This window comes from Danio rerio, chromosome 17, assembly GCF_052040795.2.
Source record: "Danio rerio strain M-AB ecotype USA chromosome 17, GRCz13ab, whole genome shotgun sequence".
Classification (NCBI taxonomy): Eukaryota; Metazoa; Chordata; class Actinopteri; order Cypriniformes; family Danionidae; genus Danio; species Danio rerio.
In genome coordinates this window covers 7,950,713-7,967,500 of record NC_141037.1, presented here as the reverse complement: position 1 = coordinate 7,967,500, position 16,788 = coordinate 7,950,713, and the positions used below count along the sequence as shown (strand labels likewise).

The 16,788-nt window shown below is 42.2% G+C and overlaps 1 protein-coding gene across 5 annotated transcripts in view; it reads right to left on the bottom strand.

The window, feature by feature from the left end:
* The window catches only part of ddo (D-aspartate oxidase), a 20,950-nt gene extending 4,162 nt beyond the window's left edge, over positions 1 to 16,788 (bottom strand). For 2 of the 5 annotated variants that reach the window (XM_087289320.1, XM_087289319.1), the window contains exons 1-5: positions 16,720 to 16,788; positions 8,446 to 8,620; positions 8,260 to 8,368; positions 5,278 to 5,454; positions 759 to 1,114 (exon numbers count right to left, since the gene is read on the bottom strand). In XM_087289320.1, the coding sequence (XP_087145446.1) occupies positions 759 to 1,114; positions 5,278 to 5,454; positions 8,260 to 8,368; positions 8,446 to 8,617 (814 nt within the window). In that variant the 5' untranslated portion in view covers positions 8,618 to 8,620; positions 16,720 to 16,788. 5 annotated transcript variants of the gene reach the window in all.

Genomic DNA, 16,788 nt, shown 5'->3' with positions numbered 1-16,788 from the left:
AACCTTGGCCACAAGTGGGTCTTCCTAACAGACCATGACCCTAAGTATACTGCCAAACTAGTAGACATGTGCTTTAAGGACAACAGAGTAAATGTTTTGGAGTGGCCATCACAAAGCCCTGATCTCAATCCTATAGAAAATTTGTGGGCAGTGTTGAAAAAGCTTGTGCGAGCAAGACAGCCAACAAATCTGGCTCCGTTACACCATTTCTGTCAGGACAACTATTGTGAGAAGCTTGCTTTTTAGAATGTATGTAAACTTTTAGTTTCAACTGTGTGTGTATGTATACATATATATATATATATATATATATATATATATATATATATATATATATATATATATATAGTAGCGATTACTAATAAATTAATTTGCAATATTCTTCAAAATATGTTTTTTCGTATCCAACAAAAGAAAGAATCTCAAACAGGTCTGGAGATTGTGAGTTCTGAAAATGACGGCAGAATAATTATTTTTTGATCCCTGTGAGATTAAAGTGTCATTAATCATCAGTAATGCATGTCTAAATGCTGTAATATCAGTCAGTGTAAATCTTCAGAGTCTGGCTTGAGGAGGTTTTTCCAGCAGACTCTTCCTCAGCAGATGGAGAGCGTCCAGCGCTGTTCCCCAGCTTAGAGTCACACCGCAGCTGCCATGACCATAGTTGTGGACCAAAGGAACCGCTCGACCCCCAACATTCACATATTCCCTCTCGAGCCGCAAGTTTTCTCTAGCCGGCCTCAGTCCGACCCACTCACCCAGGATGGCAGCGGCTCTCAGGGACGGCTCCAGGCGAACGCTGCGCTCCAGGATGCCCTCCCGGTCCCGCTCATCCAGCTCCATCCGCCAGTCATCCGCCTGCCGCGTCCCACCCACAGACACGAATCTGATACCCGGGTAGATGTAGGTGTTTCCATCTCCATCCCGAATGAAGTTCTTTAGCCAGGGGGCGTGCAGTTTCAGGATCTGTCCTCGCACTGGATAAACCTCTTCATCCTTCAGCAGAGCGCGAGAGCCCAGGCCTGAGCAGTTTATGATGGCGTCATAATTCAGGGCCAGTTTATGAAGATCCGTCACCTTCTCGTGGATGATCCGACCTCCGACTGCTATAAACCTGGTAGAAAAATAAACATACGGTGGTCTTTAATATTATATTCCCCATGCTTCTTCAAAAGTACTTGAATTTCTGACATGTGTAACAGGTGTTATATTATATTTATTAATTTCACTCAAAATTCTTATTCATCAATTATTTTTATTTAAATGTGTATTTTCAAATTTGTTCTTTAAATATCTTATATTTCAGAGTTAATGAAATCATAGTTGTGTTTGTTTTCAATGTAGTGGTGTATTTTGGAAAATTGCGCGTCGCCCCTTTAAGTGTCGTTTTCCGGTTCCGCCTGCTCTCGCTCAGTTCGCGGCAAACGCGATTGAGGAGAGGTGAGTTTTACTGAAGCTCCGGTTAAAATACAGCATATAAGTGTTGTTTATCACAATAACACATGTAATGTTGTTCTAAATTGCATTACATTGATGTTTAAACATGTATGAGAGGTTGAATGTATATGAGGCATGTATTGTGGGTAAAGTTTATAAGCATGAATGTGCAAGCTTTGTAGTGAGAATTATTCCTTTTACTAATAGGTTGGTGAGCTCCTAAGGAAGGCACATACTCAGCTTTGCCATTTGTTTGTTTTATTCATGCAGGTATGTGTTTACATGTGTGTTTATGCTTCTGTTATGTTTTTGAATTTATGTATAATGTTTCTCTTTTTTTTTGGTGTATGTTAAACACACTTCAACCTGATTTATGTCAGTTCGCGGCAAATGCGATTGAGGAGAGGTTGGTGAGCTCCTAAGGAAGGCACATACTCAGCTTTGCCATTTGTTTGTTTTATTCATGCAGAATAAAAGCCTGTTAATTCCCATATGTCTGGTTCCTTTTGCCTATCACAACACAACGCAGAGTAAAGCGAGGACCGGTCACACATGCACATTCTATGCTTGGAAAGCACTTAAAAACAAGCACAGGTCCTTGAAAGTGCTTGAATTAAATGTTCGTTATGGTGTTATTTGCAACTTGAATTCAATTGCCAAAAACAGAACAAAAACAGGACAAATTCTTAAATCAAAAATTTTAATGAGCCCCTAATATGGGTATTTGAAAATGAGCTTGAAAGTGAATGAAAACATCTGGCTGAGCTTAAATGTGAAAGTGCGCTGTGTTTAAAACTATTGATTCTTTAGGAAATGGGTTTACTCAGAGTCATATAAATGAATCGTCTTGTATTCAAATCTTTTGCCTGTTTGTATCGATGTCGATACAAGACATCGTCAAATATGAAGTCAGACATCCCAAGTAGGGAAAAGTCATTTCCGGGGGATACAGAGTTGATTTGCGGGAGGGTGGGTGCCTGAAAAGTGGGGGAGTGGGGGGCGGTTGGGGTGTGTGCGCGCAAGACATACCTCAAAAAGCGGTGGGGGGTGAGTTGCGTGCGATGTACCTGAAAAGCGGTGAGGGGAGAGTTGCGCGCGATGTACCTGAAGAGCGGTGGGGGTGAGTTGCGCGTGACGTACCTGAAAAGCTGTGTGGGAGATTTGTGCAACATACCTGAAGAGCTGGGAGGGATGCGATGGAGAGGGGTGTGCGAAGTATTTAAGGACTGGGCGGGAGACGCGCGATTTCCGGGAGATTATCATTCATTTGCGGGCATCCGGGAGTCTCTATGCATTTGCGGGATACTCCCGCAACTTCCAGGAGACTTGGGATGTCTGTAAAGTGCCGGTGTTCTGTCAATGTGTCCTAACTTGTCCTACCTACAGCATTAAAAGAGACACTGCTCACTGCAGAGCCAATTGAGCTCCAGCGAGGGGGAGCTTGAGCTCTAACTCCTTTTCCTATAAGCTGTTTTAATGCGTACACCCACCCCACCGCTAACCCCAACCCCCCAGTGACATCACTTGTAGAAGAAGTGCAAGGAAGGAGGAGCTGGAGCTCAAACTCCCCCTTGCTGGAGCTCAGCTCTAGCCAAGTGGTTTTGCAGTGAGCACCACTTGTCAAAATGTGCTACCTACTTTTTAAATGGAAGATAGGGCAATCTGACAAGGTAGGACAAATCGACAGAACACTGTCACTTCATATTTGGCAGTGTCTCGTATCGACATCGATCTATTGTAGATAAGTGCTTGTACTGTATCTCCCAGGTTAAATCTGTATGGGACTCTTCACATATTGGGCTCTATTTTGACGGTCCATGCGCAGATCGCAAAACGCAGGGCGCAAATGCTTTCAGGTCGTGTCAGAACACATTTTTGTTAATTTAAGGACGGGAAAATCCGCTTTGCGCCGTGGCGCATGGTTTAAAAGGGTTGAGTTTATTTTCTTAATGAGTTATAGGTGTGTTTTGAGAATAAACCAATCAGAGTCTCATCTCCCATTCCCTTTAAGAGCCAGCTGCGTCGCACCATAAGCGCATTCACTGTTTAAAGGACGTAAAGTAAGTCTAAGTGGAAAAACTGAGCATTTCACAAGCAAACAGTTAACAGTTTTTTAACAGAAAACTGTTAAACAGAGCATCTGCTGCATGAGAATGAGAGGTAATGGATCTACTTTCACTTTCGCTCTTGGATAGGGAAACCTTTACGCACAGACATCAATTAGTCTATAAATAATTAATTTTGTTTGTTAAGCGCAAATATTCGTTTCAAATCTATTTCTAAATTCAGTTCTAATTTCTAGCAAACAAATAAATGAACAATAATAACGAAGTGTGCTCAAAAACCTGAGTTATATCCTAAAACACATGCTGTGCCCCATATAAAACCTGCAGGTGGGCAAATGTAAGCTTGTTTTTAATAAAATATGAAATATGGATATAATAAAACTGCTAATAATAATAAAATTATAAAAAAGCAAATTGTTATGAATGAACTGAAAAAGCCTCCCGAGATGAAGAAGGCATAAAAGCAGTGATTTTTCATATTTATGTAGGCTAGAAAATAATATGTTTTGTAATATTTTAATCCTTTATATTTATATTCTATATCTATTCTTATAATATCCTATATATCCTTAATATTTAATTTTTTTATATGTAAAGATATTTGCCTATTGCTCTCTTGTGTGTATTAAGCAGCGCGTAAGCGAGGCGCAACTCTGCGCCGGATTTTAGACCGGGTTTGTTTTGGTCTAATGAAAAATCTGTTTTAGTTTCTCAAAATAGCAACACGCCAGCGGTCCGCTTCAGAACGCCTTCCTTTTTAGACCAGAACGCCTATGGGCGATAATATGAGCGCTAATGCATTTGCTATTTAAACAGCGCAGCGCAACACCTCAAAACGACTCTTGCGCCAAGCTGAAACTAGCAAAAGACTATTGCTCTGCGCCTTGCGCCACATTGCGCCGGGTGTATGATAGGGCCCATTGTATCCAAATCCACGCTGAAAACTCGACGCTTGCTTCTTCCTTTCCTTTCTGAACTCGCGATCTTCTGACATTTGTCAATGCTATGGCCACCATTAGCTGCTCCTCACACGCGGCATGGTTTTGCCACTGCAAACTTTTGGCACTGTGTGGATTAATACTGAATGTGTGTCGTTATTACTTGGGGTTAGGGTTAAGAGTAGAGTAATATGCTTATGCTTAACTGCATTGCTTTACTGCACTTCTGCATTGAGCTCTCACTTATGGCTCATTTTCACTGACTGGTACAGTACGGTACAGTTTGGGTCGGTACGGGTCACCTTTATCAGGCTTGTGTTTCCACTACCAAGGGTACCCTTTTGGTGGGTGTGGTGTACAACAGAAAGTTTCAGTCGACGTAATTTTCGCTCGAGAAATGTCTAGAGTAAAGCTGTACGGGTATGAGAAGTATGAGAAGCACTTCTAACAAAACAGAGGCTTTATACACAAATACTTCTGTATAAATGTTTATTACTAACTTTTCTATGAACAGGATTTAATTATAACTGCAGATCAATGACAGCGCGAAATAGCCTACTGTAAAGTCTGCAATAATATACAATAAATAAATAAATGCAACATATATGAACACATACAGCCCCTTACATTCTCCGATATGTGACCAACTACATAAGAACTACAAACAGCATACATTTAGGGCTTATTTAGGATCAAAACATCACAACATGCAGCCCACAGTCACTGCAAACCTCTCATCTGTGTCTGTAATCTTCAGCAGCACATATAGCCTCTGTTAGAAAATAATTCCATCATTCCAAACCATATATTTGATAGAAACATTTCTTTTAAATTACCTTTGTTCAAGCCATGGCAGGTAGCTCAGACATTCACACTTCAATGTAGTAAACGCTTGACCAAACTTGTGGTCAGGAAAACGCTTCAATTCATGATCCGTCATGTAACGAAATCCAAAGACCAAATCTGCCCAGAAGGGCTTTTTATCCCTGGGAACGTCCTTGAATATCTGATACCTGTGAGAAAGAAAAACACAATAAAGGATTATGTGTTTAAGTAATGTTTACTTGTTTTTGACTTAAGTAATGGGTATATTTCTAATCCTAAATGTAACTGTAAAAATGGTGTAAAAGTTTTGGCAGGGCAGTATTTGTAAAAGTTTATGACAGTCGATGTGGATGGTTTTTTTTGTGGTAGTTTTAGTCAAAATTGACCCGAAGGGCAACCGTTGTACCCTAAATGTGTAGCGCCTTCATGAAAATATAAACATAGAAAATGATTTATTTTATGCATGCCCTGTTATATATGGTCCTGTTCTAAAATACAGGAATTCTGGGTTAAAGTGCATTCAGGATGTTTCTGGATGCTTCTTTTCGTTCTGTTCTGGAATATATGTACTGGGAGACCCGTTAGTGTTGCGGTCTGGTGTGAAGATGTCTCAGTGGATTCAAATAAGAATTATAATTGGATGACAAATGATTATGAGGGGATGGCATTCGGCAGGTCCGCAATCATTTTGAGTGAAGTTTATTTATAAACTAATTGAGAGGATCACACCAGACGCTGAAGGCATGTCAAGCGCGATTGATTTACATGTTAAGTCAATGCAAATGTGCGAATAGACATCCTGCGGCACGATACGTGTGAATGGCGCGGCGCGAATGATGGAATTTGCGCAATATGCACAAATGATGCGCGCGAATTGAGCATTTTGTGAATTTGACGTGCGTTTCACGCGAATAGTTCAAGTTCAAAAATCTGAACTTAAGCGGACATTCGCGCTGCTTTAACCAATCAGGAGCTTGCTCTTGTAGGGGCGTGAATGTGATAGATCTAGTGGACTCAGACACAGCCTTAAACCTATCGACGCTGTTTATCAGCCTTCATAAAGCACATTAACACTGTTTTTTTCTTAATAAAATCCATGTTAGCCATTTAACAACGAAGCTAGAGTCACCGGGCAGACAGAAGCCCTGCCCATTACGCGAATCCGAGTCTGTTCTGAAGTGAATTTGACACGCGAATGAAGCGGGGTTTGACGCGCGAATGAAGCGGGGTTTGACGCGCGAATGAAGCGGGGTTTGACGCGCGAATGAAGCGGGGTTTGACGCGCGAACGAAGCGGGGTTTGACGCGCGAACGAAGCGGGGTTTGACGCGCGAACGAAGCGGGGTTTGACGCGCGAACGAAGCGGGGTTTGACGCGCGAACGAAGCGGGGTTTGACGCGCGAACGAAGCGGGGTTTGACGCGCGAACGAAGCGGGGTTTGACGCGCGAACGAAGCGGGGTTTGACGCGCGAACGAAGCGGGGTTTGACGCGCGAACGAAGCGGGGTTTGACGCGCGAACGAAGCGGGGTTTGACGCGCGAACGAAGCGGGGTTTGACGCGCGAACGAAGCGGGGTTTGACGCGCGAACGAAGCGGGGTTTGACGCGCGAACGAAGCGGGGTTTGACGCGCGAACGAAGCGGGGTTTGACGCGCGAACGAAGCGGGGTTTGACGCGCGAACGAAGCGGGGTTTGACGCGCGAACGAAGCGGGGTTTGACGCGCGAACGAAGCGGGGTTTGACGCGCGAACGAAGCGGGGTTTGACGCGCGAACGAAGCGGGGTTTGACGCGCGAACGAAGCGGGGTTTGACGCGCGAACGAAGCGGGGTTTGACGCGCGAACGAAGCGGGGTTGACGCGCGAACGAAGCGGGGTTTGACGCGCGAACGAAGCGGGGTTTGACGCGCGAACGAAGCGGGGTTTGACGCGTGAACGAAGCGGGGTTTGACGCGCGAACGAAGCGGGGTTGACGCGCGAACGAAGCGGGGTTGACGGGCGAACGAAGCGGGGTTTGACGCGCGAACGAAGCGGGGTTTGACGCGCGAATGATGAAGCAGGGTTGACGCGCGAATGAAGCAAGTAAACTCAAATGTTCACGCACCTATTTACACGTGAATAGCGCAATTTATCCACGCATTCCGCGTCTGGTTTGAACACCGCATTAGCCCCACAGCAAGAACACAGCCAGCCCAAGTGCCTGCCATGCCGGTGGGTGTTTCTGTGAGGAGTTTGTATATTCTCCCGTGTCCGCGTGGGTTTCCCCGGGGTTCTGCGGTTTCCTCCCACCATCCAAAGATATACATAATGCATAACAAATTTAGCAAATCAGGCACTTGTCTAGCTCCCTTCTTCTCAAGTGTTCCCTTAGCATCTGCACCCAGGGAGTTTTTGAGACCTACCTGAGCTCAAGCTCCCATCTCGCTCTGCAAACAGGAGGGAGCCCTGGGCTCGAGAATCCCTTGAGCTCAGGGCTTTCTCCCGGGACATCATGCCAAACAAGCTTTTGATGGATCATCAGCTAAGTGTAAACTCTTGAAGAATGGCTTGCGGAATCGGGGACGGTGGCAGCATATGATAAAAATGACAAGTACTTGATACATCGGATGTTTTGAAGAGAAGACAGGGAAATTATTTGGCAGTTTTGGAGGATGAATAAGGTCACTGTGGTGAGACGCACAGTAAAAGTGTTAATATCTTATTTGAGTTATGTATTATTATTGCGTTCTCTATTTCTCTGTACGTGTGATTTTTTTATTTATTGAGTTTATATTCTTTATCTGTGTTAAACGTGGGTGTTAAAGGATGTGAAAATGTGTAAACTGATGCTATTGTTCAATTTAAAAAATTTTTTTTGATTGTTTATTATTATTTGTAATTATTATTTTAGGAAAACAGTCACCAAACTGCAAGGTAAAAATGGATTTAAAATAGTTAGAATGGTGCCTGGGTCATTAATGACCCATATGTCAACAGGAGGGTTAATGACTATTTTTACCCAGAGCTCAAGTAGACACCAGCATCTGAGGCTTGCGGAGAATCTGCAATGGCCAGAAGATGATCAAAAGACTTCTTGAACCATTGCTGCTGCCGTTCCAGAGGAATGTCTGATAACACAAGTTCACAAACAATCACGATGATTATCTGGTGGCCTTAGAAAAGCTCATCTTTGTGTTCACCTCACCAGGAAACTCTTTGGGAAGGAGGATTCCAGCTGCGCCGTCACTGGTGGTGTGAGGAGAAAACTTCTCAGAAATGAGGGTCACTGAACAGTATGGAAGAGTCTCAGCGATGCACACGGCTGTGGATAAACCCACCACACCGGCCCCGACCACCGCCACCTTCACACGCTTCATCTCCTACACACCAAAGTCATTCAGTGCAGTTTATTTGTACAGCATTTTACACAATCATTATCATTTATTCATTCTCCTCCAGCTTAGTGCCTTATTTATTAGGGATGGCCACAGTGGAATGAACCACCAACTATTCCAGCATATGTTTTATGCAGCAGATGCCCTTCCAGCAGCAACCCAGCACTGGGAAACACCCATACACACTCATATAGACACACAGCAGCCAATTTAGTTTATTCAATTCACCTATAGCGCATGTGTTTGGACTGTGGGGGAAAAACAGAGCACCTGGAGGAAACCCTTGCCAACACAGGGAGAACATGCAAACTCCACACAGAAATGCCAACTGGCCCAGCCAGGATTCAAATCAGTGACCATCTTGCTGTGAGGCAACAGTGCTAACCACTGAGCCACCGTGCCGCCCACAATCATTATCGTTTGCTACAAAACATGCTGGGTTCCACACAATTCCTTCATGTTGTCCCAACGCAAATCAATTTAGATAATTGTTTTTGCAAATTTAAGTGGATTAAACATAAAAGAAGTTATCATAGAGTGAAATAAAGCAGCATTACAAACAGTCAGCTTATTAAAACCACTAAAATGATAAAATAACATCACAAGAATGGTCAAATCTCATTCCTGTGCAGTGGTGGAGGGAGTACTGAAACATCGTACTCAAGTGTCATTACTTGCCTAAAAATGTAGTGCAAGTAGAGTAAAAGTATTGGTTGTTAATATTACTCGAAGTATGAGAAAAAGTAGCCCTTAAAAAAGTACTCAAGAGTAGTGAGTATTACGCTGTTAAAAGCTGATGAGTTTACATGTAATTTCTGCATGTGTGTGTAAACGTAACATTCTGTATTGCATTTAGTCATTGCCCAGCAGGCACACAATGTCATAAGACGTTAATATTAGGTTAGATTTAGGTTGTGATGTCAGGTGACCAAAATTCAATGTCTAGCCAGCGTCTAAGGACAATATTTTGATGGCCAATAATGACGTCAAATGACGCTGATATTTGGTTGATTTTAGGTTGTTAGAAAGTGATTTGTTAGAACACTCTTATCAGTGTCATGCATTTAAACAGTCTCTGGGTCAATGCGTGTAAATATTTTGGACATCTTCTTGGACATTTTTAATGCTTCCAAACAGTTTGCTGCAATTTTAAATTGCACGTCTTGAGGTAGTTCATTATGATGCGATATATCTTCTGTGTCACTAACATGAACTAATTATGAATAATACTCACAACATTTATTAGTCATATTCCATTAAATACTAATGGATTTTTAACATCCAAATTCATGCTTGCTAACATTAGTTAATGCAGCGTGGGTTAAAATCCATACATCCATTTTACATTCTGCAGCCCAGTATTACTGTAAAGATTTCATTGTGCATTGGTAAGCATTTAATCAGTCCGTTTTACCTAGAGGAAAAATGGATTATGCAACATGCAAAAGGCATTATACAACTAAGAGAACATTTACACAACGTTCTGTTATTATTCAACATTTTGTTTTGGGTGCTTGAAAAAAAAAAGGTTGAATTCTAAAAACGTTGTGTAAACGTTTCCTCTCCAGTTGTATAATGCCTCTAGCATGTTGCGCAATCCATTTTTCCCACTATGTAAAAAATGAAAGACCAAAACACACAAAAAGCTTTCAGTTTTTAGTTGGAAATAGTGTAAACGTACACACTTCAAGTAGTTTTTTTTTTCTTTTTTTTAAACAGGCTTTACCAATGAGTCAATATGCTAATGTTTAATTTAGTCAAAACTCATTCGATAAACATTGAAAACGTTTGAATGTTATTTATAAACTATAATTGTAGAAGTATTTTGAAAGTAGGCTGATCGAATATTCATAAAATATTAACAAAATATGAATCGAGCATTTGCGATACTATAGGTTCAATTTCGGAACGTTTGATCGCTGAAGCTAAGCAGGGCTGAGCCTGGTCAGTGCCTGGATGGGAGACCACATGGGAAAGCTAGGTTACTGCTGGAATTGCTGTTAGTGAGGTCAGCAGGGGGCGCTCAACCTCCCGTCTGTGTGAGTCCTAATGCCCCAGTAAAGGGTAAAGTCTAGATCGAATATGCGGCCGGCCGGAAGTGCGATATGCACATTAATAAAGCAGCATTTTTTATGACACTGTATAACAATAATTAATATTTTTACAGTACTGTGAGGGTGGGGTTTGGGGTTGGGGTGGGGGTAGGCGTTAAAAAATACATTTTATTGGGTAATTTAATAGATAACATAACTAATACTCGGTAAACTAAAGTTTTTACAATACTGTGACGGTTGGGTTTAGGGTTGGGGTGGGGGTAGACGTTAATAAAATACAACAAATGAAAAATTTAATAAATAATAGAAATAATTCACGTTAACTTCCGGCCGCAAACGTATCCGCTCTAGCAACAACCCCAGTAAAGTGAAGGGGACACTACATTGTCAGTGAGCGCCGTCTTTCTCTGCGGTCATTAAAAATCCCATGGCACTTCTCGTAAGAATAGGGGTGTAACCCAGGTGTCCTGGCCAAATTCCCTTCATTGGCCCTTATTGATCATGGCCTCTTAATCATCCCCATCCACCGAATTGCGTCGCCACAGCAGAATGAACCGCCAACTTATCAAGAATATGTTTTACACAGCGGATGCCCTTTTATGCCACAACCCATCACTGGGAAACATCCATACTTACCCGTTCATACACATACACTACGGACATTTTAGCTCACCTAATTCACCTATAGCGCATGCGTTTGGGCTGTGGGGAAAAACGGAGTACCCGGAGGAAACCCACGCCAACACGGGGAGAACATGCAAACTCCACACAGAAATGCCAACTGACCCAGACAAGGCTCGAATCAGTGACCTTCTTGCTGTGAGGCAATCGTGCCACCCACTGTGCCACCGTGATGCCCTTGTAAATAATCTAATAATTATTTTTGTAAATGGTGTGTATCAAATGTATCTTTGTCGTAGAATAAAAGTATAAAAAAACTGACCTACAAAAATTAGCTGACAAACAAAATAATTTCCCTTTCACACAATACAGACATTCACAAGCAGACCATAAAAATGTGCCAATAAAGTCAATAAACAACAGACTGAAGTGTCCTTATCTGACCGTTAGTTATGGGTTACTTATTATGTGTTTCTGGGTTATCACAATAATAAAAAAAAAAATCATAATTTCTTAAAAAGTAATAATAGTAATAATAAATTTATTAACATTTATAATAATAAAACAATTGGAAAGTTTGCCTGAATCTAATAAAGTATAAATAATCAAAAATAAAATGTATTCCTTCAATACATATTAATTCATATGCATATTTAAAACGTTGTAGTTTGTTGATATGAAAAATGGAGACAGTTATCAGGAACAATAGGCTTACTTTATTTTAGCTTTCACGTGCTTGGCTGCTCATAACATCACCAACTTGTACAACCACCCGGATAGGGAAAACTGTGTTCTTCCGGGCACCGGAAAGACCATATATGAACATAGCAGTTATCTACATCCCCTTTCTTTAGTTTTTTGTTCTCCCTCTAAGAGTATACTTTTTACAACTTTACAAATGTCTTGGTAACTTATAGAAATAGCAAAACTTGCATTGCAACTGAAAATAACAATAAACTATCAGAATTACTCTCTGCAATAATATGTTCTTTATGTTGATTTTAACAACATTTAGTCAAAGTACTTTGGATTAGGCTTTGAAACCCGACCATATCTAGTACGATAAGGCAACTTTTGATCAGTTGGCTCAGGTGGAATGTTCTCTTCCGTACGCACAGCATCTTTAGGTGGGCTGTCGCTGTCTGGCATAGAATGAAGTTGTGACAACAAGTCCTCCAGATCGGCCTGTCTGCAGTGTGGTAGTGGTTCTTTTACAGGAAGCAGATGTCGACGATTTCTCCTGTACTCTTTGCCATCGGACTCCACAATATACGATCTGGGCTTGACAAGAGGGGTTCTGACAACTCCAATTTTGTCGTGTCCTTTTGTTGTTTGCATCCTTACAACTTGGGATTCATGTAGTGGGGAGAGCGGCTTGCTCTTTTTGTCGTAGGACATTTTTTGCATTTGTCTCTTTTTTGAAAGTTGTGTTTTTACCTTCACTGTGTCCTTCGTCCTTGGTTTCAGCATCTGTTTGCTGATTGGCAAATTGGTACGTGTTACCCTGGACATCAGTCTCTGTGCTGGTGAACCCAGGATCTTATCCCGAGGAATGTTGCGGATGTTTAGCAAATTCAAATACAAGTCCGTCCCATCCCTCTTGGTAGTTTCAAGCAGGCGCTTCGCACTACGAACAGCTCTCTCTGCGAGGCCATTCGCCTGAGGGTATTCAGGACTACTAGTGATGTGACAAAAGTCCCATGAACTTGCAAAGTCTCTGAAAATCTGGCTTGTGAACTGCGTGCCATTATCGGTAATAAGCTTTTGGGGAATGCCATGCACAGAGAAGTGCCTTTTTAATTTGCTGATGATGTTTTGTGAGGATATGTTTGTAAGTGAATTTATCTCAAACCAGCCAGAGTATGAATCAACTAGCACTAGGTACTGTTGACTGTTCCAGTCAAATATGTCAGTGGCAACAACAGACCAAGGCAGTTCTGGTATTTCGTGTAGGTGCAATGGCTCTTTTTGTTGATGGGGCTTCAAAGCATTGCATATGCTGCAGGACTGTACAAAATTGTCTATGTCCTGTGTTATAGTCAACCAGAAAACAGCATCGCGTGCTCTGCGTTTGGTCGCTTCTGCTCCTGCATGGCCTTTGTGCAAAATCTGCAAATATTCACTCTGCAGGCTGTGAGGAACTAGAACTCTTGTTCCCTTTGTGATGATTCCATCCCCAACACTGAGCTCATCCCTGAAAGGAAAGAAGGGTTTCAATTGCACTGGAACACTTTGAATTTTTCTTGGCCAACCATGCTTAATGGTGTTACATAGAATTTGCAGAGAGCTGTCTTTTTCAGTGTGTTCTCTGAGCTCTTGTAGCCGGTTTACTGAAATCATCTGAACAGCCAAGACATCAAACTCCTCCTCATCATTTTTTTGTTGTCACCTTTCTGGGAGCACGTGACAGAGTGTCAGCCAGGTAAAGCTGTTTTCCTTTTTTGTAGGTAAGGGTCAAATCGAACTTGTGCAGCTTCAGTATCATTCGCTGTAGTCGTGCTGGAGCTGATTGTAGAGGTTTGTTCAGAATTGTAACAAGGGGCTGATGGTCTGTTTCCACCAAAACCGGTTTTCCATAGATATAATCGTAGAACTTTTGACAGGCAAAGACCACAGCCAATAGCTCTTTCTCGATTTGTGCATATCTCATTTCAGTCTCAGTGAGAGTGCGTGAGGCATAGCTAATAGGCTGATCATCCTGTAAACATGCTGCGCCCAATCCATATTGAGAAGCATCACACGTGATAGTTACAGGTTTGCTTACATCAAAATACCTCAGCACTGGTGGGAATGTGATGCACTTTTTTAGCATGTTAAATGCCTCCTGCTGTTGATGCGACCAGCACCAAGCTACGTCCCTGTGGAGCAGCTGTCGTAGTGGTGTTGCCAGTTCACTAAAATTTGGAATGAATTTGCAGAGGTAGTTAGCCATGCCCAAAAAACGTTGCAAAGCAGCTTTGTCACTTGGTGGTTGCATTTCTGTTATGGCCTGTATTTTGGCTGGGTCTGGTTTTAGTCCTTGTTCTGTGAACAGATGGCCCACATAACTGACTTCTCTGAGCTTGAACTTACACTTCTGTGGGTTGAGTTTTAGATTCACCTGCCGTGCCCTGTTTAGAACCTTCTTTAAGTTTTCATCATGCTCTTTTTCCCCTTTTCCTCCGACGATGATGTCATCTACAATTATGGCACATGGAAATCCTGCAAAGATCTGTTCCATTGCCCTCTGGAACACCTCAGATGCCGAATTAATGCCGAAAGGCATGCGCAAAAAACGGTATCTGCCAAATGGAGTTGCAAAAGCAGTGCAAAGGGAGGACTCGTGATCTAACTTAATTTGCCAGAATGAGCTTTTAGCATCAAGCACTGAAAAGACATTGGCATTGGACATTTGTGAAGCTACCTCTTCTACTGTGCGCATGGGATGGTGAGGGCGCATGAGGGCTTCGTTTAGATCCCGTGGATCTATGCATAAACGAATCTTGTCAGTGTCTTTCTTATGTGTGGCAACCATTGAGGACACCCACTGTGTGGGCTCTGAAATGGGTGTTATTACCCCCAGCTTTGTCATGTTTTTTAATTCAGCTTCCACTTTATCCCGCATCGCCACAGGTATTCAGCGAGGGGGGCGGACCACAGGAGTAATGTCCGGGTTAATCTTCATCGAATATGTCACTGGTAAGGTGCCTAGCTTATCATCAAAGAGGTCAGCATATTCTGTAAATATTTCTTGTGGCAAACTTGGATTTTTGTTGAGATCAATTCCATGCACTTCTTCCTTAAGGGATATCAAGTCCATTTTTAAACAGTCTGGCAGGCCCAGCAATGATTTGACATTTTTATCAACAACGTGAAACTCCAACATATGTGATTTTTGTTTGCTAGTCCAGCATTGCATCATCACCGTTCCTTGTGTTTGAATCACAGTGCCTCCATAAGCCACTAATGTTGTTTTTGACTTTTCCTGGATTTTCTCATCATGTCTCAGTGTTTGGTATGTCTCAGTTGAGATGACATTACACTTTGCTCCGGTGTCAATTTTAAGCTCAAGTGGCTTGCCATTTACTGTCAGGCTGCAATGTATTTCTTGCTTGTTTATCCTGTTATGACTAACTGCATCTATTTCACTGGCACCCAGACACAGTCCATCGATATGAAATGACTCTTCGCTACTGTCTGTGTTTGCGTCAGTGATTTGATGAATGGATTTGAAATTGTCGTATGACGCAGATTTGCATTGGGACATGAAATGATTAAACTTTTTACAACGGTGACATTGTTGTCCAAAAGCTTTGCATTGATCACGTTTTGCTGGATGATTTCCACCACAATTTTTACAGTTGACAATGTTCTTTGTCCCACTCATGTGTTTTCGCTGCTGGTGCTCAACTGCCTTTTTTCTCCCCTTTGCATTGAAGTGTATTGCGTCGACGCTCGCAAGCCCGCTACGCGGTGCGGCCAGCACTTTCGTGTGCTGTTCGGTCAATTCGCTGATTTGGCATATCTTAATCGCTTTTGTAAGCGTCAGATCACTTTCTCTGAGCAGCACTCTTCTCACGCTATCATTGTCTATGCCACACACTAGTCTGTCTCTGATTAATTCGTCTGTGAGGGCACCAAAGTTACATGTTTTTGCTTTATTTCTAAGTGTACTCACATAAGCTTCGATAGTTTCTCCTGGTTTTTGATTCCTGGTATTAAATGAATGTCTCTCCATCGTCACATTTGTCTCCGGATTACAGACTTCTCTGAATTTCCGTTTTAAACATTCTGGATCCTCTCTTGACTCCGCTGGCGTGATTACATCTTGACCATCGGCTGCCAGTAACGCTGGAGCGTATGTGAACGAACGCTCTCTCTCGATCGCCTCTGGTCCCGCAAGATTGAGGAGTATGTAGGCTTTGGTTTTTTCTGGCTTATCGCTGTGAGCTGCGGCGATGAATATGTCGAACTCCAATTCGAATTTTCGCCAGTTTTCAGCTATATTGCCGTCGAATATCAGCGGGTCTGGTCGGCGAAATCCCTCGGCCATTATTTCTTCTTTACTTCTGACACCATGTAGTTTGTTGATATGAAAAATGGAGACAGTTATCAGGAACAATAGGCTTACTTTATTTTAGCTTTCACGTGCTTGGCTGCTCATAACATCACCAACTTGTACAACCACCCGGATAGGGAAAACTGTGTTCTTCCGGGCACCGGAAAGACCATATATGAACATAGCAGTTATCTACAACGTTGTACAAATATTTAGTGTATTTCGTGTTACTGTAGTAAAAGTACTTGTCGCAATAACAAGATACAACACAAATACAGTAACTTATTAACTTGGGGATATATTATTGCAGCCTATTTCAAATACTTTGAATGTGAATGTAAAAGCAGGTGCAAAGTATGTCACACTCTTACCTTGAGTCTGTCGAGACCTGCAGGATCAAACACAAAGCTCTTCTCTCTGTGGGTGAAATATTATCAGTC